Source organism: Octodon degus, unplaced genomic scaffold (assembly GCF_000260255.1).
Source record: "Octodon degus isolate 3935 unplaced genomic scaffold, OctDeg1.0 scaffold00005, whole genome shotgun sequence".
In the NCBI taxonomy this organism is placed as follows: domain Eukaryota; kingdom Metazoa; phylum Chordata; class Mammalia; order Rodentia; family Octodontidae; genus Octodon; species Octodon degus.
Genome location: NW_004524581.1, coordinates 16,736,670 through 16,762,586, shown reverse-complemented (window position 1 = coordinate 16,762,586; position 25,917 = coordinate 16,736,670). Strand labels below are relative to the sequence as shown.

General features: G+C 50.2%; 2 protein-coding genes across 8 annotated transcripts in view; one reads left to right on the top strand and one right to left on the bottom strand.

Moving 5' to 3' along the window:
• The window catches only part of Kcnma1 (potassium calcium-activated channel subfamily M alpha 1), a 756,236-nt gene that overhangs the window by 64,202 nt on the left and 666,117 nt on the right, over window positions 1–25,917 (top strand). The window lies entirely within an intron of this gene.
• LOC105742580 (2'-deoxynucleoside 5'-phosphate N-hydrolase 1-like) lies at window positions 10,740–11,508 on the bottom strand. The gene is made up of 3 exons (XM_023722933.1): window positions 11,253–11,508; window positions 11,056–11,166; window positions 10,740–10,968 (listed from the first exon to the last, which is right to left on the bottom strand). The coding sequence occupies exons 1-3, from the start codon at window positions 11,506–11,508 to the stop codon at window positions 10,853–10,855; spliced, it is 483 nt and encodes a 160-aa protein (XP_023578701.1). The 3' UTR covers window positions 10,740–10,852.

The window sequence follows — 25,917 nt, the reverse complement described above, 5'->3', positions numbered from 1 at the left end:
TGGCCTCATGCAGGATGTTGCTGTGGATCCAGGCCTCAGCTGGATTGTTTGGGTCTCCAGTGTGTGGATGGATGTTCTGCACTCCTCATGCTTGACTCTTTGGGTCACTACTATAAAAGAATTCTGTAAATTATGTGTTCTGTATTAAATTGTTTCCCTTGTAAGCCCTGCTGACCACAGTTCCTTTAGCAATTGGCATATATTTTTAACAGGTAATTTTTATCAGAAATATCATCAATTCTCAGTAACACTATGTCAGAAGCAGTATATTTTTATTTATTTAGGATGCATTGTACCATTTTACAGGATAAAATGTGTTAAAAGGTACTGGAAAGATCACAAATGTTGAGCCCAGGCAGGCCCAGTCTAGATTTACAGATTGTGCAGCCTTAGGTTACATCGGAACTTCTCAGATTCTCAATTTTCTTTTGAATAATTTGACTCCACTGGTTTGCTCCGAGGGTTCAATTATGTGTGTTTTGGGTCTGTCTTGGCGCTTGAACCCAGAGGTTTGCTCATACCAGGCACGTGTTCTGCCACTGAGCTACATCTCTAGTCCTTTGTTCCCCCTCCCTCCTTCATCTTTTTTGTGGAACCCAGGATTGAACTCAGGCCCTTGCACTGGCCAGGGAAGTGCTTATTCCACTGAGCCATCACCCCAGCCCCTCCTTTCTTCTTTTCCACTCTCCTTTCTTCCCCTCCTCCTTTTAAGGTGGCTGCCCTCTCTCTCCTTCCCTTTTCTTTCTTCCATATTTGAGACTGGATCTTGCTAAGTTACCTAGGCTGGTTTTGCGCTCCTCCTGCTGCAGCCTCCTAAGTAGCCAGGTTTATAGGCCTGTGCCAGTGTGCCCAGCTGGTTAGGTGGTTTTGAACAGGTCTAGAATGTCCTTTCCCCTGCATTTCACTTGGTTTTGGGAGTTAAATGGTCTCCCTCACCTCCTTCTCCCTTAAGCAGGGTCCTACCATTTCTCATTTAATTAAATTAGCTTCTCAGATGAATAAAGGGAATATATTCATGATTGCTGATAGTCCTCCTGGGACCAGTCCATGCCCAAGAATTACTCATAATTATCTGGAGCCAGTGAAAGGGCCTGGCCACGGAAAAGCAGGCCACCAGCCAGAGTCAACGCTGGACGGCCAGGCTCTGGCCGCGTCTCCCATCCCTGGGTGGTGATGGATGGCAGGGTTCTGATTTTCAGAGGGGCCTGAGTGTGGTTAACATGGTGACAGACACGGATCTTAGCTGGGCATAGCCAGTAAATTCCAATTAATCGGATCCAACCCTTGGGAAATCTACTCTGCATTGAGCTTTGCCTCCACTTGAGGCCCCAGGGCCTGATTTCTGACATGGCCCTGCAAGCATCCTGTCCTTGTCTCCTTGGTCAGCTCTTCTAGGGGACAAGATCTGCCAGGGCTGTCTGAGGGCCTGAGCTCCCTTGGGAGTGGGGGAATGGAAGGGGCCAGGGGAGGTGTGTGCCAGGGAAGAAATAGCCACAGGCTGGACCTTTCTGTTCCCCTCTTTCCTTTTCTTCTGTCTTTCTCCTAGTAGTACGTCTCTCCATCATAGGGAAATGTTAGACCATTTATGTTTTTAACTTCGCAAAATGAATCCAGCAAGAATTTGGGGACCAGGCCTCCTTTTGGCTTGCCTGGACCCACTACAAAGTTTGCTGCATAGCAGGTTTGGGGAAGCAATCAGATGGAATTGTCCTGGGCATGGAAATACTTTGTGACCCCTTCCTGAGCAGATGTAAGTTATGACAATGGAATTGTCCCCAGGAAGGGAAGCACGGTTCTAAACAGCACCCACCTCTGGGAGGAAGCTGCCGCTTCCTCCCTCCCAGTGACAGTGTCAGCCTGCAGCGACCTTTCTGCCCAGCTCAGCCTTGGAGCGCAGTGTGATCAGGCCTGCCGATGACGTCACTGGCCTTCCGGGGGACAGCTGCAGCCAGCAGCGGGACACGCTGGGCATGCTGGTGGTAACTGGAGATCTTATTTTCAAATACCCCACAGCATTCATGAGTGGCGAGAAGCACTTCTGAGGCAGGACTTTTCAGGTGGCTGCCCTGGTCAGGCAGTGTCCCTGAGAGAGGAGGGCAGTTCTGAAGCCATCTTTTTTCCCTGGGCCAGCGATTCTGGGGGTCTCTAGGAGGGCCATTCCAGAGGGTTGCAGCTTTCTGTTAATGGGATTCTTTTTTGGGTATGGAATGGAACCCAGAGCTTCTGTACTCCATTCTCAGCTCTTTTTTGTTTGGAGACAGGGACTCCTAAATGGCTAAATTGTGCAGGGGGGATTTGAGTTTGTGACACCCAGCCTCCAAGATCGCCGGGATTCTAGGTGGGCACCACCATCCTAGGAGACATTTCTAGGCAGCTATTCTAAGGGCCCCTTTCTGTTATTCTACTGCTAAAACGCTCTTCCCTCCCTCACTTACCTATTGTTGCTGCATCCTGCCGCCTGATACAGGTGACCAGAAGAGGAATAAGAAAGGGTGAAGAGAAGGAGGGCTTTAGGGAGGGGGACACTCCAGGAGTGCCCAGACTTTGCTATTGTACATTTGAAGGCCCTCAAAGGGAATGAGGAGACGTCAGCTTGCCCTGTGTCCCTGCTGAGAGACTTAGGGGTCTTGGAACCCCAAGCGAGTGGATAGGAGAGGGAGCTTATGTTCTCACACCAGCTTGTTGGGCCCTCACCCCTTGGGACGTTAAGGCTGTTTAGGCCTAGGGGACAACCTCTAACCAGTACCATCCTAGCTATGGCTCATGGACTACTAACCCCAGGAAAGTACTAGGCGCTGGGCCAGACTGACCCCTCTGGTTCCCACAAGTGCTTTCTTGGGTGTGAACTGTCACTCACGGCATCTCCCACACCCCTGAGCCCTTCTGTGAGTTCAGCCCACAGGCCTGCCTTCTGCATGCCTTCCTGGGCTGTCTTTCCATCATTGTCTTTGATGACAGATTAGCATGACCTTTGGAAACTCTTGAAAGGAGGCATTTTGAGGAAAACATGCAGAGAAACGAAGCTCTCTCTCTGCCTCCCTGTCTGGCTCCTTCTGCCGGTGGACTACGGGCAGTGTTGGACTCATCATTTAAAAAATGGACCGGCTTATCCTGGAGAGACTCTACGAGGGGAAGGTGACATCTATCCCAGGCTGGTGCTGCGTGGGGCAGCTCTGGTCTCCAGTGGACAGACCCCAAGGGTGGCATCTGATGAGCCTGTGGAGCACTGATGAGGCTCCCTCACCATCTGCCTGAACTGTTTTGCCTGCCTCCCTCCCTCCCTTCTCCAGGCTGCGCCACGTGCAGCTGCTGGATTAATCTCTTAAAATACTGATTTCATGATGTCACTCCCTGCCCTGAACTCCGTTGGCTCTGCTGTGCTCAGAAGCCCCAGCTCCTGGTGCCCAAAGCCTCTCTCTGTGCTCTGACCTAGGTTTCCCTCCGCAGTCTCCCCCATGCATGACCCCCGTGATAGCCACTGTCCCCCATACCCAGGGGTCTGCACCTGCCTTCCCAGCGCATTTCTTTCCATCTCTGTCTCTCTGAGGTTCCTTCCCACTGGCTGCCCAAGTTTGTTGCTTGCCTGGGGCTCCTTCGCTCAGCTCTCAGCTGTTACAAAGCAGCTGGGTACCAGGAATGGGTGAGGAAAACAGCATGGCAGGACAGATCTCCTGCCCTTGCCCAGCCCTCAGCCTTGCAAGGCGCACGTGGGAAGGAAGCTTTGTCAGTGGCACCCCGGCCATGTGCAGGCCATCCTCCTCCAGGCAGCCTTTTTGGATTGCCCCATCGCCGTGAACTTGCTCTTTTCTGAAGCCCTGCGGTTCGTAATTTCTGCTTTTCTCTTTTAGTTTCCTTTTCTTTTTTATTTTGCCTCATATAACCCAGTTGCTTTTATTGCTACTATTTCGTAGATTTCACCCCAAGGAACGTAACCACACTGCCTAGCACTGCGCTATGTGCCTAATAATAAAGATGCTTGTTTATATTGCGTCCTCATTGCAAAGCCGGTTCACATCCATGATTCCTCTTGCGCCTCATAATGACCGTGTGGGACAGGCTGGACAGATGTCATCAGCCCCCCTTGCAGAGTGGTGAGTGACCTGCTCCTGGCACACAGTTCCTAAGTGGCAGGGCCAGAGTGTGGCGTGGGTCATGCTGAGAGTATGCCACGGGCTCCAGAGAAGGATGCACGTGTGGGGTCCATCTGGAGGACTCAGCCTGGCCTTAGCATGGAGGAGAATCTTGTGGCCACAGTGCAGGTGGCTCTCGAGGACATGGACATTTGGGGGCTGCTTGGATAAAGGTGATTTGTACACCTGAATATCTTATCCAGGCGCTCTACTCCCTCTGCCACTGGAGACAGCTGGTTGGGTGAGAACAGTGTAGGGGCAAAACAGGAGATGTGGGATGACAGCCGAGGCTGGGGCCGTGCAGGGACCTGAAAGTTCTCCCTAGAGCAGCAAGGGCTCTTGGTGGGATCAAAGTCAACTGTAGACATGACCTCCTTATCTCCCAAATGGGAGGCACGGCTCCAGGCCCATGCTCTGCTTAATAATTTCAGAATTCTAGGGCTGGTGAGATAGCTCAGTGGACAAAGCGCCTGCTTTTGCAAGCGCAGGGACCAGAGTTTGATTACCCAGTCCTGCATGCTATGCTGGCCCTCCCCCTGAGGCGCACTGAGCCAGCGACAGAGTCTGGGCATGGTGGTGCACGCCTGTAATCCCAGTGCTGGGGAAACTGAAAAACAGGAGGATCACCATGAGTCTGACTGCATAGTGAGACCCTGTGCCAAATACATAAGTAAATTTTTTTTTTTAGAATTCTATGCCATTCTTACAGTTCTAGTAGGATCAGGCCCGGTGTACAGAAAGTGGAGTTCTAACTTCCGTTCACCCTGCCTGTAGGATTTCTCCTCTGCAATTATAGTAATGATACTGCCCTGTAAGCACTTGCTGGTTGAGACACTTGGGCTTTTGAAACTCTGCTGTATGAGTTACCTATGTGTTTTTCTAAAAAAATTCTTACCTTCTTTAACAAGAACAAAGTGTGTTTCTTCAGCCTGGGCATGTGTCAAAAATAGTTGAAATTTTTTGTTGTTGTTGCTCAAGTTTAAAAATAAAAAGTCACCTTTGGGCTGAGATCAAGAATGGAAAATTTCAGGGTATAAGAGTAATTTTTTTCCCATCTGTACTGGGCAAGGGACGGTAGGCGTTCTGATGGAAAGCTGTGTGTCTCAACCGCGACTCACCTTGTGGTGTCTGCGGGGTTAGGTGTCCTCTGCAAAGGCTTTCTCTACCCCTCCTGCGTGGCAGAGTGTGCAGTGTACGGGGGAGCTGTGTCACTGACTGAAAGAAAATGATAGGAAGGCAAAAGGGGGAGGCGATTGCAACTCAGCCACAGCGTCTACTACGGCGGCCTTGTCACACAGAGTGACCGATTACAAAGGCTCTAGCTTGGGTGGTCACCAGCATCCAGAAAGACAAAGGACTTAGAGAAGTGAGGATATAGATGGGAATGCCCTGGGATGTTCATCGGGGAAAAAAATCTGGCCAGCCTGAGACCATCGCCCAGAACTTTGAAGGGCGTTATGTAAAACTTTTGTTTGTTTGCCATCCTCTGGTTTTACAGTTCAATATTATTAAGGTTTGAAGAAACTGTTTTCTCGATGTCTGTTTTACTGTTTCTGACAACAGCTTCCGAGGAAGCATACATTTGTGCAACAGACGGCCTCGGCTGTTAATTCTAAATTTAGAAGCCGCCTCTGTCGGATGCTGAAATCAGTTGCACGAAATTCAGGTGCTTGCTGAAAAGATCTGAATATAGTGAAGATGGGCGAATCCCTGGTGGAAATTAGGCAGCTGAGCCTGTCTCTTAGGATGCTGGGATTGGCAGAGGGTGGCAGCCCGGTGCTGGGCTTGCCTTCGACCCGGGCACCAGTATATTTATGGACCAGAATGAGTGTGAGTGGAGGAAGTACAGCCGGCCATGGATAGGTCCACGTTACTGGGGTTTGTAGGAGTCTGTCCCTTTCTAGCTGTTTGTCCTTGGGTACCAGGCTTCACACTGTGGCCTTGGTTTCTCTGTCCATAAAATGTATGTATGAGGATATATACAGAGTGTACGTATGGGCCATTTCCTGACCCTGGCGCTTGGGATTAATACAGAAATTCAAAGTTGCAACTAAGAGCTTTAGCGTTCTCTTACTTGGGCTGTGTGTAGTGGCCCAAATTGATAACATCCTGAAAAACCGCTAGGCCTCTAGCCCAGGTAGTCATTGCCTAAGTTCTTTGCATCACTTCCTCAGCCAGTCTCCTCAGAAGCAGCCAGCGAAGACTTCCCATCAGCCAGGGAGTCTCTAGCCTAGACCCTACACACTGTGTTTGGAAGGTCATGGGCCTGACTTCTCGTCTTCGCAGTGTTGACCACACCCCTGGTTTATTGGAGCAGCATCCGGGTAGGGGCCGCACAAAGGCTATCACTTCTCTTAGACTCTGCTTTTGTGCCGGAAGATGGGCGGGACCTCTCATAAGCTCAGCATGAGGGTGGGGTTAGAAGCCCGAGTCCGAGTCCTGGCCGTGTCACTTACTGTACTAGTGGTATGGCTTTGGACAGGTCCTGCAGCCTTTCTTGCCCCAATTCATGAGGTGTAAGGGAGGATGATAATAGCACCTGCTGTACTGGGCTGCTGGGGATGAGGATGCTGGGCGTGGAGGGAAGCAGAAGTAAAGGGGTAGAGATGTGATCCGTTTGTACTGGTGCCCCATGGGGTGCGTATTTACACGGATCACAAACACGTACCAAGGAAAAAAGGAAATGAAAAGTAAATAAATCTGAACTTCTAAAATAAACCCAACTTAATGATACTACCCTCTTCATAAATCAATGAACTTGCTTAATACAATTTTAGTGAAATTTTTTCGTTTGTGTTCATGGGCAATATTATTCTCACATATTTGGGATCATGACAGCCCTGATATCACAATATTACTTGGGGGGCTATTACTTCCTCTTTTTTTTTTTTTTGTTTTGTTTTGTTCCTCGAATGCCTTCAGGGCACTTTTGGCCAGCGGGAGAGTTGTGAGGTTCGAACTCCAGCAATCTGAGGCTGACAGCTTTGTGGAAGCAGCCACTTAAAGGACTGAGCTAGGGCCAGGCCCCCACTTCCTCTTAATATTTTGGAAGAAGTATGTTATTTATTATTTGAATGTAGTCTTCACCAGTGATGCTCGTGTTTTTCTTTATGAGAAAGGTTTTAAAATCTTTTAATTGAGTTATATATTAGGGTTCTTCAAGTTGTCTGTGTATGTATAAATGTATTTGGCACAGGGTCATACCTGTAGTGCTCCTCCTGTTTCCAGCTTCCCCAGTGCTGGGATCACATGTGTGCATCACCACACCTGGTCTTGGTGGCTGGGGATGGGGCTGGCGCAGCATGCAGTGCTGTGAAGAAGTGTGACCTATAGCTAGCTGGTCATGTTTCTGCCATAGTTTGTATCTTTTTCTTTTTAGTTATTAGGTTCTTAGTAAGAAGTTTAGAGCACTAATTTATGAGGATAAATTTCATTTGTCAGAGCAGAAACAGATCGCAGGTAGCCCCAGAGCTGAGGAACAGCTTTGATTTTTGCTAAAATCTGTGAGTCCACCGCTTTCTGATCCACCTTGGGCCGCTCTGGAATCTGGTCTCTCTCTTTCTCGGTGTCGAAGATCTCGCCCTCCCGGTGTCTGGGCTTCCGCAGCTTCTTGAAGTGAGCATCAGTGAGGTGTTTGGAGATTTTCACTTTGCTGATACAATTTTTATACAGGTGGCAATGACAGATTTCTGGTGTGTTCTTCATAGAAGAACACAATTAAGGCTAAGAGGCCCAGTCACAAGCAGCAAGCCACTGGCCAACTGCTTCAGGAAGACCGCTCTCTTGCCTCTGTGACGCCTAGTGAGGATGGTCAAGATGGTGCCGGGAGTGATGCCAGCTCGAAGTTTCTGCACATGCTGACTGAGGGGTTTCTCGCCGTGTGGCTCAAGAGCTTTCGGGGCACACCTTCAGTAGGGTGGTATCTAGGCACGTTTTGAAGCTTAACTGTCTGGGTACCTCCATTCTTGTCCCCACTAACCGGTTTTGTGATTGTAGCAAGAACGTTCTCCTTTTTCTTTTCAACATTTTATTTAGCAGCTGTGTACTTTCTGTTGTACAAAGCCTTTCTGGAATACATAGCAGATCTGGAGTCTCTACTAATTCCTCTAACCAGGACAGGATTTCGGCTGCAGTGGGGCTGCCCCTTCTTGGACTCTTTTGCCTTCACCTTACCCTTTTAACCAGTGCCAGTAGCAGAAGCCTTTTTGGCTTTGGGTTTCTTCTCTTTAGTGTCCGACTTCTCAGTTTACCCTCCATCTTGCAAGATAGGAAAGAGCCATAGTTTGATCTTAAATGTTGTCCCCATGGGCTGAAGCCTTGCTCCTTGTGGTGGTAGAAGCTGTAAAAGGCAAGGCCTAGTAGGAGGTATCTAGTTCACTGGGTGAGTGACCTCAAACAAAGTGTGGGACCCCAGATCTTTCTTTGTCCTCTCTCTTTCTCATCCTGGCCGTGAAGTACGCAGTTTGCCTCTGCCATAGTTCCTACAGTGATGTGCTTTTTCTCCACTGATCCCAGACAATTGAGCCAGTCACTCAAGAAATGGAACCTCTGAGCCAAAGTAAACCTCTCCTCTTTATGCGTTCGCCTTCATCTCAGGCATTTGCCTCAGTGACAATTCCCAGCACAGTCCTGGAGCCTGAGTGTGCACTGGTGGGTTGTAAGGAAGCTGTACAAACAGCTGCTCATTGCAGGTATGTGGGCTGTGGGCACTTCAAGGAAGGAAGGTCTCAGTAGAAGTCTTTGTCACCTGGAAAGGCCTGAGGCCCACTGGGGACTGAGTCCACTGTCAGGATCCCAGGTCCGGGCTTACTTCTGAGGGTCTACTTCTTTTGCCTTCTTCCTTCTTTCATGTAGATTGGCTGAGATCTTCCTGGGAATCCCAGGGCTGCAGTCTGGGCCTCCCCTGACACACAGCTATATGCTCAGCTGGTATTGGCAACCTATAGGGGCAGGAATTGAGCTTCTGTGCCATCCCCTCTATTGTTTTTGTCCCCCCACTGCTGAAGTCAATGGACAAGTGACTTCAGGTGGGCAGGTGATAAAAGCTTTAACGTGAGAGCTCATGTCCTTGGAACTGGCCGGAAGCCATGTCCTCTTCTCCCTAGGACATCTGCTCACTGATGGGCCCCATGCTGGGTTCAAGGTGGTGACATGGGCCAGAGTTCTCAGTTGCTTGGCTATTCCACTCCCCTCCACCTCCAGCAGCAGCAGCAGCAGCAGCAGCAGCAGCATCCTGATCAGAAGGATCTGATGAAGTGGCTCTCTGCTCTTGACTCAGCGAGGAGTCATGTTTATCCCATTCCCGCCTCTAGCAGACCGTACTCTGAGGGAATTGCCACCTGGCCGTCGCCTGATCCGTGAGCCAAGTCCTGCCACGCATGTTCATTTTAAAATCAGCACTACAAACATTCCAGGAGTCAGCTGGAATCAGGGGTAGGATGATTTTCTGGGCCTCTTCCTCCACTATCCAAGGGGACAGGAATAGCACTGCAAAGGTTTATTGGGGAGGTCAAATAGGATGGAGACCCCACGAAAACTGCGAATCATTCAGCTCCATGTGAAGAAAATATTGAAGCATGATTAATCAACAACTTCTGACATTGCCAGTCCTACAGATAACCCACTACTATTATGGACTACTGAACTATACTGGATTATTTTGCTGAATCCATGCACATGGAGAGAAAACACTCTCTCAGGCTTTCACAGAGAGCACATTGGCCAAGCAATGGCCGTGACTCATCCACATGGCTGCACTGACAAAGGTTCTACAATCTGAGGTACAGGATCTCAGGATAAATCCTGAGGGGATTTCACTGACCTTCTCAGACCAAAAAGCTACAACTCTTATTGCACAGGTCCTGCTTTACCTTGGTCTTATCCATCCAGTAGAAAAGTATGAAGACGAAATATAGGAAGTAAAGCCATGCTGTTATGTTGAGCTGTGGGGGACTCAGGTCAATAATTTCTGACATTGCCAGTTAAACAGAAGACCCAATGCTATTATGGGCTACTGGACTCTTTTTGAATATTTTGCTGAGTTTACACACCTATAATATTCAATAACGGAACTTAGAAAAAATAGGGTACAGAGATGAATGTCCATTTTGTATCTGTGTATTCAGAGTGGTTAGGATAGATATATAGTTGCATTCTCTTAATGAATAGAATGATTTGTTCTAATGGTGTTTGTAAATAGGATCTCAAGTCCGCATCTTGTACAGCAATTAACCACTAAGAAGAATATATGCAGTGTGTTATTTGTTGAAACTGTACTTCCGATTTGATTTGAAACTGTCTCATTGCTGTTTATCAATAAAATTTTGGAAAAAAAATTCATTGAGAAGAAAGATTTGTACTAATAGTGTTTGAACAGGATATTATGTCTATATCTTGTACTATTAATAAGTACTACGAAGACAACAATCTGCAATATATTAATTATCGAAACTGTCCTACTAATCTTTTTTTTTTTTTTTTTTAGAATTTTACTTATTTTTATTTGTTTTAAGAGAATTTTAAACGAGGGGCCAGGGAGATGGCTCAGTAGAATAAGCGCTTCCCTGGCAAGCACATGGGCCTGAGTTCAATCCCCAGTTCGCACACAAAAAAAAAGAATTTTAAAGGAACCTTTCAATTCCCTTCTGTGCTAAAGAGGGCGCGGGGGTGGGGACTGGGGTAGCGTCCCATCAGGCGTGGTCAGGGTCACTAGCTGTGGCACCCTACCAGCCGGCAGCCAGGAAGTACCGGTCCAGCAACGCCTCTAGCTGCTCCTCTTCGTAGTCCCACATCTGGAACTGGGAGCCATCTGCGGCTCCCCGGATCATGGCAGAAAGCACTGGGGAGGCAGACAGTGACAGGGATGTGAGGCTGCTTCCTTGCTCCCACCCTGGGCCTAGGGGTCACCGAAGGCAGGGGTGCTCACCTCGGCCAGACTGTGGGCGGAAGAGGCACAGCACTGGCTTGTTGAGGGCCATGGCCCGGCCCAGCTCATAGCCGACCCCCAGGGAAGGCTGTGTCACCTCGGCCACCACCACTGGGGAGAAAAGCTGAGATGTAGTACCGAGACCCTGAAAGAAAGGTGACCAAGGGTGGTCCTGGTGACACCGTGGGGTCACTCACCATCTGCCCGCTGTAGCCAGGCCAGGTCCCGATCATGGATGATCCGGTCGGCCCCACGCGCCTCCTCCCCGTGCGGGTCTTGCCCGGCCGCCGCCACGTGCTCGGTGAGCACCACCCCGAAGCGCCGCAGCCGCGACACGATGCGCGCGTACAGCCTCTGGTCCTGGCGGCCGCCGCGGATGCTGCCGCAGAAGTACAGGGCCCGGCCCTGCGCGCCTCGCTGCCCCGCGTCCCTGCACGCCCCAGCCGTGGCCATGGCCGCTCGCGCCGCCCTACTAATCGGTTTTGAAACTGTCTCATTGCTAGTTGTTTCTCTATAAAATTAATTACAAAAATATTGCCGTTTTAAGTGTTCATTGGTGTTTCCACACCCAGATGCTCCTTTTGCCTTGTGCAGTCTTTCTTTCAGTCTGCTCCAGGATATTCACTCACCTGCTTAGGGAATTGTATAAAGAGGAAAAAGCAGTCATTTCCGGGGAGTCTAAATTTCTTAACTTGCCCAGACATCATAAAGAATGTATAGAACACAGTGTGTGTGTGTGTGTGTGTGTGTGTGTGTGTGTTCGTTCGAAATCACCCAGGCCCGCTTCTCTTTCTCTGCATTCCCTGTTCCTCTCGGGAAGCTCTAAACAGAAAGAGAGTTATATTCGCTGTCACTACCCAAGAGTCCCCTGTGAACCATATAAACAGTGCTCAACCACACACTTGTCTCATAAACCCAGTAGGGCCAACATTATCCACCTGCTTCTGTCCCCTTCTGGCTGAGTATTTGTATTTGCACATTCTTCACGCTCAGGGTGTACTCTGTTAAGACGCTTGTACCCGCCCAGCTGGAGGATGCCCGTAGCTCATGAACCCAACATTGGAGGGCTGTGGGCTGCGACTCCTAGTGCTCCTGAAGGCCTTGGGGCGAGATTACGCTGCTTTTGACAGTGATTGGCACCTTTCAGGATTGAAATAACGAGCCCAGAGCCCCCAGTTCTCTGCAACCCGCTTGAGGTAGTCCCTTTGGATGCCTCTCCCTACGTTGTAGAGACCTGTACTCAGTGGATATCACATCTATATCCTGCTCTTTGGCCAGAATTAATTGCCAGTGTTATTCAAAGGAACTACTTACATTAGTCTCAACCAGCGACTGCTGCTAAAGAACCATCAAATATAACTCAAGCTCTTTTCCCATGGTGACTTCCAATTTCTGCCCTCCCAGGGGCCATAGCAGATTGGTTAGAGGCATCAGTGTTTGTTTGTGCCTGAGATTAGTAGGCTGGAGGTGGGGGCTTGGGAAGTGCCCCAGGAATTGCATGTCCAGAGGGAGTTTTTATTTTTTAATTTTAACAATATTTTTAATTTATTTATTTGGTATAGGTTTTGCTACACAGCTCAGACTTGTAGTGATCCTCTTGTCTCAGCCTTCCCAGTGCTGGGATTACAGGTGTGTACCACCATGCTTGGTTTTGTGGCTGGCACAGCATGTGTTACAAAGGATCAAACCCTGGTCCTTGTGCCTGCCAGGCAGGCACTTAGACCACCAAGTTATCTCCTCAGCCCCTGGAGGGAGTTTTTAGCTTATGCATGATTTTTGGGTGTTGATGGAAGATGGTCCCCTGGAGTTGGGCATGAGGTGCTTGGTTGAGTGTGTCCATGCCCTGAGGATCCACGTGTGTCTTGATCCTTAGGACCGGGTGGATCTGGCCCGTATTGCCAGCATCATAGCTTCCACCTGATACAACATGGTCTAGCTTTGAGATGAGGGAGGAGTAGAAGGTTGGTGTCATTGTTGCTGTCTTCGTTATTATCACTTCCACAGAGAGCTTTTTAGAGGCAAGATAGTCTGTCCCCTGAATTTCTGACTTTCAAATCCTCCCAATCATTTTTTTTTTTTTTTTTTTTTGTTCCTCGAATGCCTTCAGGGCACTATTGGCCAGCGGGAGAGTTGTGAGGTTCGAACTCCAGCAACCTGAGGCTGACAGCTTTGTGGAAGCAGCCACTTAAAGGCCTGAGCTAGGGCCAGGCCCCCCCCCTCCCAATCATTTTGAGAACTATCACTTTTTGTATTGCTGGGGATAGAACCTGGGCCACGGTAAGGACTGTACCACTGAGCTCTATTTTCAGCCCTTTCTGTTTTTCTGTGAGACAGGGTCACATTAAGTTGCCCAGACTGGCCTTGAACTTGTGACCTTCCTGCCTCAGTTTCCTGAGTAGATGGGATTGTAGGCATGCACCACCTCACCCGGTTTATAATTCCATTTATACAGAAGAAAGAAACAGACTCAGAGAGGCAGGAGATGTGCTCAACATCCCTTGATGGTGAGTAGCCACAGGGGCTTAGAACTTGATCTGATGCCGAAGCCCAAGCTCTCTGGCCACATCGGTCACTTTTCTAGCTTCTTGCCTCGTGAGAAGACTGGCAAGAGGCTACAAGTTAGGATACCTTTGGAAGCATGCATGTTGATATTGCTGTTTTAAGGGTCGCTTCGCTGTTTGTCTAAGTTAATTTTCAGGTAGTGACAGTCAAGGGCATAACAGCTCACGAACCTAGTTGATGCCAGGGCAGACCCAGCCAGGGCCCCCAAACACAAGCAGGCACTAATTTTGGGAGGCATCTGTGTGAGTGAGGGGCGTGGCAGCTTCAATGGTCTCTGCACCGTTCCCCTTATATCTGTTTACTTTGTCCTCCGAGGTATTTTGCCACATACCCTGCGCCAAACAGAAAATGATGTTTTGAGGTTGTGGGTATTGGAACTCTTCAGGGTGCTTAGCACAGGACCCCGACTAAAGCTTCAAGAGACTCTTGGATTATTTATTTTTGTGAAATTGAACTAGTAAAATAATTGCACGCCTGTTTTTAAAGTTGAGTTCTGAAAGACAAGCTTAAAAAAATAGGTAGCACTGAGGTGTCATTTTATTAAGTAGTTTTCTTTTTCCTGTAAGCGGGAAGGTTGGCTGTTTCGTGATTCTTATTTTCAAGTCATTTCTCCAAGATCTACATTTCTGGCTTTCTTCTCCCACCTTCCTCCATGAGGTCTTCATTCTTGGATTCTTAACCTCTTAGAACATCCAGAGATGAGTCTGGATCCTTTGAGTTTTATTTGGATTTAAGTCAAGTCCCAAGGAACCCCACAGAGCCTCTTGGTTTTGTCATGTGGTGGCCCGGCCTGGAGGAAGGGCCCTGTTGATTCTTTCCCTGGAGTAGCCAGTCAGTCACATGACACCGTATTGCTGATTCCTCAGCCACCCAGATCACCTCTCTAGCATGAGTGTCCTTCTCATCCTTAAATCTGTGCTGAACTGGAGCTTCTCCATCTGCCACAGTGTCCCATGATGTGTGCCTGTGTGTGTGTGTCTGTATGTGTGGTAGTGAAGACATGGCCAGAGAAGAGCAGCGCATACCAGATTCTCACTAGGAAGTGTTTCTTTTGTGAGCTCCTTTTTGTATGATGGTAGAAGTTCAGAAGATGTCCCTGGCAACCCAAAGCTCACCCCTTTGGGGTCACCTTCCTCACTTACCTGGTGTTTTCTACCTCTGCTAAGCCTTTAAACCCTGTGTGCTCCATCAGCCTGTACCATCGTGGATGGCTCTGAGACACATCCATGCAGGCAGACGGCTCAGGTGGAGGGCGGGCTTTGGGGAGGGCCTCTTCCTGGAGCAGGGCGGTGGCTGGCGTGTGGCCTCTTCAGCCGGAGGCTTCTTCTTTTCCAAATTGTAAGTGTGCTTTCTATGCCATCTCACTCACCTGGTGAGAGGAAGTACTGCTACTGGTTGGTTGTCTGGGGCCATCTTCAGGGAACCCTGAAGGTTTCGCTGCTGTGTCCTATCGTGTCACCTGGGTTTTCAGAGAGTGGAAAGAGCAGGCCTGTGCCAGCTGTGGAAAAGCTGGCCTTTGCCTGGCCCCAAGGGTTTGTGGGGCCTGCTCTGAAGAGCTTGTGTTGCCCCGCAGTGCAGGACCATGTGGCTGCCTCCTTCTGGTGTCTGTTGACAGTGACCTTGGTCGCTGGTACCCAGTCACTCATTGGACCAACAAAATCCATCCTCCTCAGACCTGCTCAAGTGGACTGTGCAGGAGTGGAATGCAAAGTCCATATCAAAGGCAGATCTAGCAGGGTTCTAACGCTTCTCCAGGCTTGCGAACCACTGTTAGACTCGGCTGGTCCTCCAGGTGGTGAGAGGAGGGAGCAATAGGAGAGAACACTCGGGAGGGGCCTTCTGTGCTTTTGGTTGCTTTGACATCAGCTCCTGCCCCTGGCTTTGGGAGGCAGGAATTGCCTGCTCTTGCTGTTGACCCTGGGTGGGAGCCAGCAGCTGCTGGGTGGGGCGTTACCTGGGCGGATACAGATGGACCAGGTGCCTGCTGAGCGCCTAGCACCTTCCCCTGCTGCACTGGCCCAGGAGGTGCTGGCCCAGCTGAGTGTGCATTATAGATGAGCAGGTGGCCCACAGGTGTAGGGTTGCCTGGCAACTGCCCTGTGGGAGGCTGGCTGTTTCTTGGGCCAGTGCTCACTTTGTCCCAGTGGAAGGGAACGGTCACCTCGCTGTGTGTGCAGCACGGCCACATCCTGTCCCCTGAGTGCTGCTTTCTGGACTGCAGTGGGAGAGGAGGCCCAGGCTGAATAGCCATTGATTCCTGAGGGCAGCTCAGGGATGCTTAAAGTATTCATGGGCTGCCTTTTAAAATTGCAAACCAAAAATAGTTTTATGGTGTCCCAAAGGGGCCAAACTTTTTTTACAAAAGCATTTAGATTTCCCATTTTAGCCAATAAAAAATGACACCGAGGAAATTGTCCTTGCCGTCTCATACTGAAATGTTAATGTCTAGGCCGCTAGGGAAGTAACAACGCAGAGACAGCTCTCTACGTTTCTGCATTCTCAACGAGGCCATGGGTTGCACCAGAAAGCTGGGTCACAAAGATCCCCAGGTCTGTGGTGTGCATGATAAGAGAAAGTCAGAAATTCGGTGGCAAAGGCATGCAGAATAAGGCTGTACTCTGTGGAGTGCTAAGTTCCAGTAAGTGAAATTCCATGTGTCAGAAGGGGCAGGTGGCTCACAGGTGCAGGATTGCCTGGCAACAGCCCAGTGGGCCACTGGCTCGCTTTTTGGGCCGGTGCTCACTCTGGGCCCAGGCAGGGCACTCACACAGGTGTTGCCCACCTCCTTGGTGCACCCTCTGGGATATTTGTGGTAGCTGAGTCCTAGATGGTGCTAAATGCCTGCCTCATATTTACCCTCCTGGTTTTCCCTTTGCCCCTGAAACCCATGTGCAGAGTAGGTGCCTGTGTGCAGACGAGGAAACGACTCAGGACAGGCTGTTCGGATCTCTCACCTGGGAAGCAGAGGCCTCCTCTCCCACTGCAGTCCAGAAAGCAGCACTCAGGGGACAGGATGTGGCCGTGCTGCACACACAGCGAGGTGACCATTCCCTTCCACTGGGACAAAGTGAGCGCTGGCCCAAGAAACAGCCAGCCTCCCACAGGGCAGTTGCCAGGCAACCCTACACCTGTGGGCCACCTGCTCATCACCAGGAAGGGCGGGCGTCCTGCTGAGCCTCTGGTTTAACCATGGCACAGCGCTGCCTTTTCCAGAAGCAGAGGATGGGGTGGCGCAGGCTGTGCAGCCCGCGTGACACTGGCGCAGCCCTCCCTTTGGAGAGCTTGTCTCCAGCTCTGGGCCCACTGTCCGGCCTCCCTGCCTTCTGTGTCCACTTCTGCCTCACTCCTCCAAGGCTCAGGAATGCCTGCACATTGCACATTTGTCCAGGGAGTTTATCCTACTCCAGGAGGTGCAAGCCTCTGATTGACACGTAAGCTCCTCCTCACGTCTTCAGCCTTTCTATGGCTGGGCTGTGTAGGCCTTGGTAAGCATAGAATCATGACATCTTTTGTGGAAATAAATTTACCAGAGCTGTGCTAGAAGGACAGGGTGATTTCTGGGTATGCCTCTGCCCTCTGAGTGGTGGCCAGAGCAGCTGTAACAGCTGAGCTGGACAGCAGGATTGCACACTGCCTTGGTGCCTCATGTACACCGTCCTGGGACAGGGAAGAGCCTCTTCCCCAGGAGGCCAAGGCTTTGGTGTCAGCAGATGCCTAGGTGGAATCTCCAAGCATGGCTGTGTGGCAGAAATATTTCTTTGAGGCTGCATCTATTCAGGCAGTGTGATGTCCCAGCACTGGGCAGAACCAGTCAAGTTGGAAAGGGCTAGTGGCCTCCTGGAGGAGTAGCCTCAGGTTGGAGGTGGCGGTACGCATACCCAAAGCACCCCTCCTGGGGTGCAGGGGCCGGGCATTCAGTCTACTTCCATTCTTCTGTTTTGTGGGTCCCAGTTTTCCCACCTGAAAAATGAGATTGTTAGAAGTTTGGGGCCTGGGAGATAGCTTAGTAGAAAAGTGCTTGCCTGGCAAGCACAAGGTTCTGAGTTCAATTCCTAGTACTGAAAAAAAAAAAAAAAAAAAAAAAAAAAAGCAGCTTTTAGGGCCAGCCAAATAGCTCAGTGAATTTAAAGTCCTGTAAACAGGTGCAAGGGCTGGGGGTTCCATCCCCAGGCCTGTTGTGCTAGCCCCTTCCCTGGGGCGCACTGAGAAGGCAATTGAGACATGGTGGCGCAGGCCTGTAATCCCAGCTCTTGGAGGCTGTAAACAGGTGGATCACTATGAGTGTGACCTAATAGTGAGACCCTGAACACCTTTCCCTACAAAAATACAAAAAAAAAAAAAAAAAAAAAGAGTTTGGAGCCTTTAAGAATTTCTTCCTTCATAGAACATTTATCTGGGGAGTGTTTCTCCACTGTGGCTCAGGGACACCTGTACCTCTGCCTCTGTCACCAGGTGAATTTGAATTTAGAAACACATACTTCTTTCAGGGGAGAGAACGGGAAAGGTGAATGAGCTCTGGCTCTATTCTTCCTCTCATGATAAAGCTGCATCAGGCCAGCTACCTGCTCTCCACACAGCATTTAATGAGTAAATGTATGCAGGTTTTCCTGTCACCGCATGATATATGTGTTTGGTTTCATATAGAATTAGCGTTTGCCGCACAACTTTAAGTCCATTTTATGCTCGATTACACGCCTGTGTGCCTCAAGCGCCTGTGCGTACCCCCAGCGCCAGCATCCTAGTTTGGAGACTTACAGCTGGGAGGCAATACTCGGGGTCAGGGCCTGTGGCGCGGCTTAGGTTGGAGACAACGTGGGAAAAGTGAAGCCTGCACAGACCAACCTTCACTGTGTGCCTCAGAAGAGGTCTTATTTTTACACTGCCCCTAGCATCTTCCTTCACGGGCTTAGTGGTGATGTCAGCCTCTTACCTTCAAGATGTTCCACTTCTGGAAGTATGCTCGAGGAAGAACACGTGGCACAGCTCCCAGACACAGCCAGGACAGGTCCCTGGAGCGGGAGGCACCCCCAGCCGGAGGTGCTCGCTGGGACCATCCTCCAAGGCCCCTTCTTGTTCTTCCATTTGAGGGTCTGCGTGAGGTCACAGGGCTGATCAGGCACCTATGCTGACAGCAGAACAGTGTGCTAATCCTCGAGACAAAGAAGGCAGCGAGGCAGGAGAAACTGAAAGCCCGGAGAGAGCTCCAGGGCCCCTGAGACTGCTCTCTGCTTCCAGCCCCAGAAAGAAGACAGTTCCCGGGCACTTCCCGGAACAAGCTTGGGAAGGTCTGCAGTGCTGATGCGGAAAGAAAGGCGCCTCTGGGGTGGGTGGGCCTGCTGGGCCTGCATGCAAGTCACTTTCTGCAGCCCTCCATCCTGCCTTCCCAGGTACCAGGAGACAGCCCCGTCCTTTCCTTCTCTCTCCTTTCTCTAGCCTGGCCTGAGTGGCGAGAGGGCAAGCATGCCCATTAGTGCCAGGCATGATGGCTGCGTGGGGGTCTCAGTGCAGACCTGAGTCTTGACCCTTCATTCCCAGGTGTGCTCTCCGTTCTCTTAGCATCCTCCTCTTCTAGAAGGGATGCTGCAAACACCCTGAATAAGCCAACGTTTGCCTCCCCAGAACCGGCTGTGGGGCAAAAGGGGTGCTACACACCCCTGACTCTCCTTTTATCCTCTTCTAGGGGAATATTTTACTTTTCAGCACTACCACCAAGATCCTTGCTGTAAGGTGCTGGCCCAGGCTTAGAGCTGGGCTTTCCCACCTTCCCTGATGGCTTATGTTATGTGGAAAAGCTGATTGGAACCTTTAAAGGGGCTGAGACAGAACAAGAAGAGAGTGAGAGGGAAACAAAGGGTGTATTCATCTGCTTTGATCCCTCGGCTGAGGTACAGGCTATAGGATACTTAGGGAGTAAAGAAAGTTTCTTTTGCCTCTTGGTTGAAGACTGGGCAGCTCCATGAGTTTGGTTGAGCACACGTCAAGGACAGAGAAGCCTACAAGGTCCCAAGCCCCCACTCAAGGTCACACCCTTCATACTGAAAGACTTCCTGCTAGGCCCCATCTTTTAAAGGACCACAGCACCTCCCAGTACTGCCTCTGGGTCAAGCTTTTACAAATTGGACCTTTGGGGAACACTTATGTGACAGAGGGTACTGGAGCCAGTTACTTGCCTGCTGGGCATGGTTTATTTTTCTTTGCCCACCCTGCTGGCATGGGTTTTGTTCCCCTTCATGGCGTGAAGCCAGTTTCCTTCCAGTACAACTAGATACCTGCCCCCCTGCCAACTCCTAGGCGGGAGACTTTGGCCCGGAGAAAGAGATGCATGGCTGGCCCCTTCTCAGGAATGTGGAGAGTTTCCTCCTCAGGACAACGAGGAAAGGATTCAACAGCCCCAGCCAGCACGGTCGACACCAAGACATCAAGACATCAACGTTGCCTCTCTGCAGGGGCAGGATGGCCTCGTGGTTGGTACGTGTGCCATAGCACTAGGTTGTATTGCTATCCCTAATTTATCCTAGCTGTGCCATCCTGGGCAGATAGCTTGGTGCTGTGCTCCGTTCCCTGGTCTACCAAGTGCCTACTTAGAGCACCTGCCTCAGTGCCAGGCCTGCTTGTGAGGCTGGGCTCACACTTCCAAGGTGTCTCACAGTTCTGAGTCTAGGACTGTTGTTAGCGGTCGCTTCCCAGCAGGGCTGCTGTGTGCGTGTGTAAGCCTCTAGCAGCCCAGAATGGGAGGACAGCATCCCTCTCTGTGACCCCAGCGTAGCACTGTCAGAGACTCACGCGTGCCTTCCTCCCCATATTCCCTCCCAGCGCTGCACTGTGAGCTCCAGGAAGCAGAGCGCTGGCCTTTCTTGCTTGTTGCTCTGTCCGGAGTTCCTGGAATGCTGCCCGCACCTTAGGAGATGCTCAGAGTTACTTCTGGTGTGACTGAGCTGCGTTAGATGCCCAAGGTTCTGTGAGTCCCTTTGGCGGCAGAAACAGCGGAGGCACACGGACATGACATGACTGTCTGAAGGTCGTGTAGGGGTCAGCAGCAGAGAGGGCTTGAGACCCCAGCCCCTGCCTCAGTTTCGGTGGGGCAGGGCCTGCAAGCGGGGCTTCTCTGGGTCAGCCTCCCGGGTCCCCACGCACCTGTGTGCACTTAGTAGCTGCCTGCAGGGGCCAGAGGTGCTGATGCTGGCAGATGCGTGGCACCGCTGCATGTGGCCCTGCCACAGCACAGCTCCGGGGAGGCTTCTTGCTGCGGCGAAGGGGACAGAACCACGGGCCCTGTGGTGCAGCGAGGCTGCGTGTTAGCGCTGGGCTTCTGGGGCTGGCTCCCGAGGTGGGCCATAGATTGTCCTTCTGTCACCTGAGACCCTGGCTACCAGGTTCCCAAGCCCTTTTACCCCCCTGTGGGACTAGAAGGGAGCTCAAGAGCTACCTTTTTTTTTTTTTCCTATCCTTTTCTCTCCTTACATAACTGAACCAAATATATTTTAGAGATATTACTTTCTTTTTACAAAGGCTCAAGAAGTAGTTCTAACCACTTAAAGTTTTTCTAAATTGAGGGTCAGAAAATCTCTTTTTCTGTGAAAGGCCAAAAAATAAATATTTGAGGTTCCCCTTTTTGCTGCAGCAGTTCAACCGTGGCATTGTGGAATGAAACTGGTTTCAGACAGAGCAGATGAGCGTGGCTGTGTTCCAATAAAACTTTATTCGTACAGACAGACGGTGGGCCCAGTTTGTGTTCTAAGCTATTGCTTTGGTAACCCCTGTTGAAAATGTTTGTCTTTGTTTGGGGTCCGCCCATTTTTCTTGCTCTTGCTGGTCCTGCTTGTGACTGCTTCAGTCAAGTAAACCAAATGAAAGGAAACTCCATGCTGACCTCTGTTCATGGCCTCCACTTCAAACTCCTCAGGACAGTCTGGAAGATTCTGGAAACATATGCCTTCTATACAGAAGGCTTACTATTTATGAAAAGGCTGGCTTTTACCCCAAATTCCAGTTGTTCTAGGAAGGCCAAACCCAAGTGGGCCTAAACAGGAGGCCTTGCATTGGGTGAGGCGGGCTCTTACAAATGTTCAGGCACTTGGCTTCTGGGTTCAGTGTCTCCTCCCTGCCTCTCTGAAGCCAAGAAAAATGAAGGCAATGGCTGTCTGACCTGAGGCATAATATTTAAGGTTTAGCGGGTAGGATGAAATGTAATTGACCAGATTTATTCATTCAGCCAAGCCCACATGGCTCCTTAATAATTCATGGTAGGGACTAGAGGTCTGTGGAGAAACAATGGCGCCCTTCAGTAGTTAGGGTGGATGTCTGGATTCCAGGTGGCACTGGCTTCTGAGAGGGAAATGCGGTGTGATTTTTTCCCCCCCGTTCATGTCTGCACAAGAAGATCTGATGGAAGTGTGGACACTCCCAGCTCAACATCCTTGCTATTAGCATCTTTCATTTTGACAGAGGAGTGTTCTTCCTCTGCGCTGATGGATTATCTGGGCTGGGCTGGGCTGCGTTCCTGGGGATTCTTCAGAATGAGTGTGTGTCCTGGTGGGGAGATCATAGTTTCTGGGATTAGGGCTAGATTTATGCCTTGGCCAGGTGTCATTCCTTGTAATGGCTCTCAGACAAGTTCTGGGATCTTTGTGGGCCTTGGCCTCACTAGATTGAAGAGGGCTGGCCAAGTCCTCACTGGGTCCAGATACTGAGCACGGGTTGGTCCCAGAGTACAGGGCCCAGCGCTTGGCACTCATTGGTGTCTACATGGGAGGAGGAAAGTCCGGCTGCCACTATCAGGTATGCTTCGCCATCCCTGGGCTTGTCCCTGCACCTTCCTGACAGGAAACCATCCGGCGATGATTTAAGATGCTGAGGAGGCCAAAAAGGACAGATTGCCACTCTGTGAGCCGCAGTAGCTGCCAGTCACCTGCCCCGTCTTCTTCCCTAGCAGACTCTCCATCCTCTGTGTGCTAGCCGGGCCACACCCAGGGAAGGTGCCATGTCCAAGGGCCACAGGGGATGACTTTGTGCAAACTGTTTTGCCAGTATAACGGGAAGGAGTGGCCTGGAATGCTGGATGTCTCAGGCTGTCTGCTTGGAAGGGCTTGTCTTGCCCCCATCTCTCCCCTGGGGTTTTGGTGGATTCTTCTCAGCTGAGACAGCCAAACAGAACCCCTTCTTTTCCTTCCTTTGTCTGTGTGGAAGGTGCTGATGTCCCTGGCCCTACCTGGGCAGGTGGACCACAGCTTTCAGTGGGTTCTTGGTGCAGCTGGGGGCCAGGGAGTGGGGGCCAGGGAAGAGGGAGGCCTTGAAGGCACAGAGGGAACAGGCCAAGGAGGAACAGGAGAGGGAGGGAGAGGGTGAGGAGCAGGAGGCGGAGGAGGCCGAGGTCGTTGAGATAGCTCTATCTCCCTTAAGCAGACAGCATGCGATCACAGCCAGCCCCACACAGACTTTCCTCCCAATGAGAGGGGAGTGAGAAAATGTAATGTTAGTGTCTATCTTTTGACTGATTCCCTGTGGAGGTTCCTTCTGGGCTGTAGTGTTGCGCCTTTCCTTTCCCTTTGTGGGACAGAGGGCCTGGGGCACCACCAACAGTGGGGAGGGAGTGGGGAGCCTGCAGGTGCCCTGGGGCCTGCGGTGGAGGGCTGGGACATCAAGTAGGTGACATCAAAGACACTGCAGGGAGGATTTAGGGACAGGGTGGCAAGGTCAGCAACCTGACTCAGTCTGGCTGAGCTATATTGGTCTCTGTTCCCAGCCAAGACATGAGGCCGTGTTTTCCAGGCCCGGGTCCATGGCTCTGTGGCCAACACAGGTGTGCACTAGGGTGGTGGCTGCAGCCCTCTGCAGAACCGAGGCAGTGGAATATTTCCCTGGAATCGGGGAATGAGCCCCTGCTGGGAAGCCCGAGGTCCTGGGAGAATGTGTTCCAGGCAAGGCCCTGTGGCCAGTTCCCAGCTGCCTGTGGCTCTTGGCATGGGACACGCGAAGCAGCGTTCTCAGCCGGCTGGCCAGGCGGAGGCATTTGTATGTGAAAGTCAGTCTGCTGGGAGATTATAAACCAGAGCGCCCCTGCACCCCAACCCTGCAGCCACGCCCCCGTGAGTGTGGGGAGGACTCCCACTTGGTGGACAATCTTTTTATCATTTTTACCCTGCTTTCCCTCCCCTCCACGTCAGCCAGTGTGCACTGAGGAGTAGAAACTCATTTAAATATGATTGCGAATAAATATCATTAGGGAGAGAAATTGAAAAATTGCATATAATATACTTCTGTGCTAGATGTACATTCTAACAGCCACGCCGCTGCACCCAGCCTCTAGCCTGGAGAGTTGGGACTGGGCTGTGGCCTGAAAGCCTCTTAGGAGGTTTTCCCAAGCAACCCAACTCTTCAGGACTCCTTCAAAGCAGAACTCAAAGGCTAGCATCGGGCGTGTGCTGACTGGAAGCGTCGTGGTTCCAATGGAATGAGTCACTCAGTGGCTTCATCCTAAGTCAGTTCAGCACGTGGTCTCTTTTGGGTCCCTTGTGCACCTGCTGTGAGATTGACAGGGAGGAAGGCTGGGCAGGTGGGGCCCACACGGCTTCTGTCTTCCGGTATTGGAAGATGATAGCATATGGAAAGGGATTAGAGTTGTTTGTTGTCTCCCCAGAGAACCGAGCAGGTGCTATTGGTCAAGAGTTATAGAAAAGGTGGATTTGGGTTCAGCATGATTTATCATTTTCTTTTCTACAGGGTCTCACTACATAGATCGGATTCATGGTGATCTGCCTGTTTTTAGCCTCCCAAGAGCTGGGATTATAAGCATGCGCTACTGCTCCGAGTCTCAATTGCTGTCCAGTGCGACCTGGGGCCAGGGCCAGCATGGCACTCTGGGGATCGAACCCTGGCCACTGTACTCTGCCTAAGCAGGTGCTTTAGTCTGCTGAGCTGTCTGGCCAGCCCTTGATGTATCATTTTCTAGCAATGCATTTTGGTTAAAACCATGAGCTTTGGCTTCACCCAGAATGCAATGAGAAGTCCAGATCTGCCTCATAACTGGCTGGGGAACCTGCTTCTCTAGGCTTCTGGCTCCCCCATGGGAAAATGTACAAGACTATGAAGAAACTTCTAGTGCTGTTTGGGACACTGGAAAGGGAACATCAGAGAACACGCTTAGTCCACAGAGAGATTGAGTAAGAGGCAGGTATTGTTATTAAGAGGTAGGATGGCCTAACAGTTCCTGGTGCTGTAAAATTGCCCTTGCCCTGCAGTGTGGTGCGACATGGAGGCAGTGACCATTTCCACATCCCTGGAGACCTTGGCTACTGTAGCCTGGTGGTGCCTTCTGCTCCGTTCTAGGTGGATTCCTAGCAAGGACTCCTGGGCAAGAAGCCAGCTTTCTGGGTGGGATTCAGTGATTCTCAGACTTAGCCCTGACCATCTCAGCCACTCGGGACGTGCTTTGCTTTTTAAGCATTTTAATAACTGTGTTTGAAAACTACGCACTACAAGCAACTAAGGCAAGTGCAAAGTTCAAAGGGGGAATTTAAAGAATTGCTCCACATTTCACCACCTAGAAACAAGCATCTTGAACGTCAGGAGAAATAACTTCAGCTCTTTCCATGGCCCCCGCCACTAAATGGGAAGGATGCTAGCTGGCGCGCTGACAGGCGTAATCCTAGGACAATGAGATCCTCCTCTAGATCCAGAATTTTAGTAGAATATTAACTTACGTTGCCGAATTGTCTAGGAGGAAACGAGTATGTCTGAAGGAAATTTTGAGATCTGGGTAAATACTTGTTCCCTGAAAGAGATCTTTTCTAAAAATTTCACTGAGGTTATGAAGAATATTAAGATGCTGAAGTCATTACTTTCTGTTAATAACCAATTTCAATTTTAGACCGCGGAGCGCGTGCTCTAAGCGATGAACCAATTAGCACTCTCCTGAACCTTTCTGCCTCCCACCTCCTGGCTTATTTTAGTAATATCATTATTTTTTTTACAGTATTAAGGTTGATAGTGCCTACTCCCAGAGTAGTTTGCTCCATGCAGAAATTAACTTTCTAATTGTATTCTTTGTATTTCTAACTTATTCAGCAACCTTAAATGGTGCTATTTTTGTCTTCAGTTTCTTTCTTTGACCTGCAGGCTAACTTTCCTTGTTATACTGAATATATGTTCTTATTCATTTCATCTAAAGCATTAAGCACTTGGGCCGAATTTCCTGTTTCTTTGGCTGTTTTTCTTTTCCTTTCTTTCTTTCTTTCTTTCTTTCTTTCTTTCTTTCTTTCTTTCTTTCTTTCTTTCTTTCTTTCTTTCTTTCTTTTTTTTTTT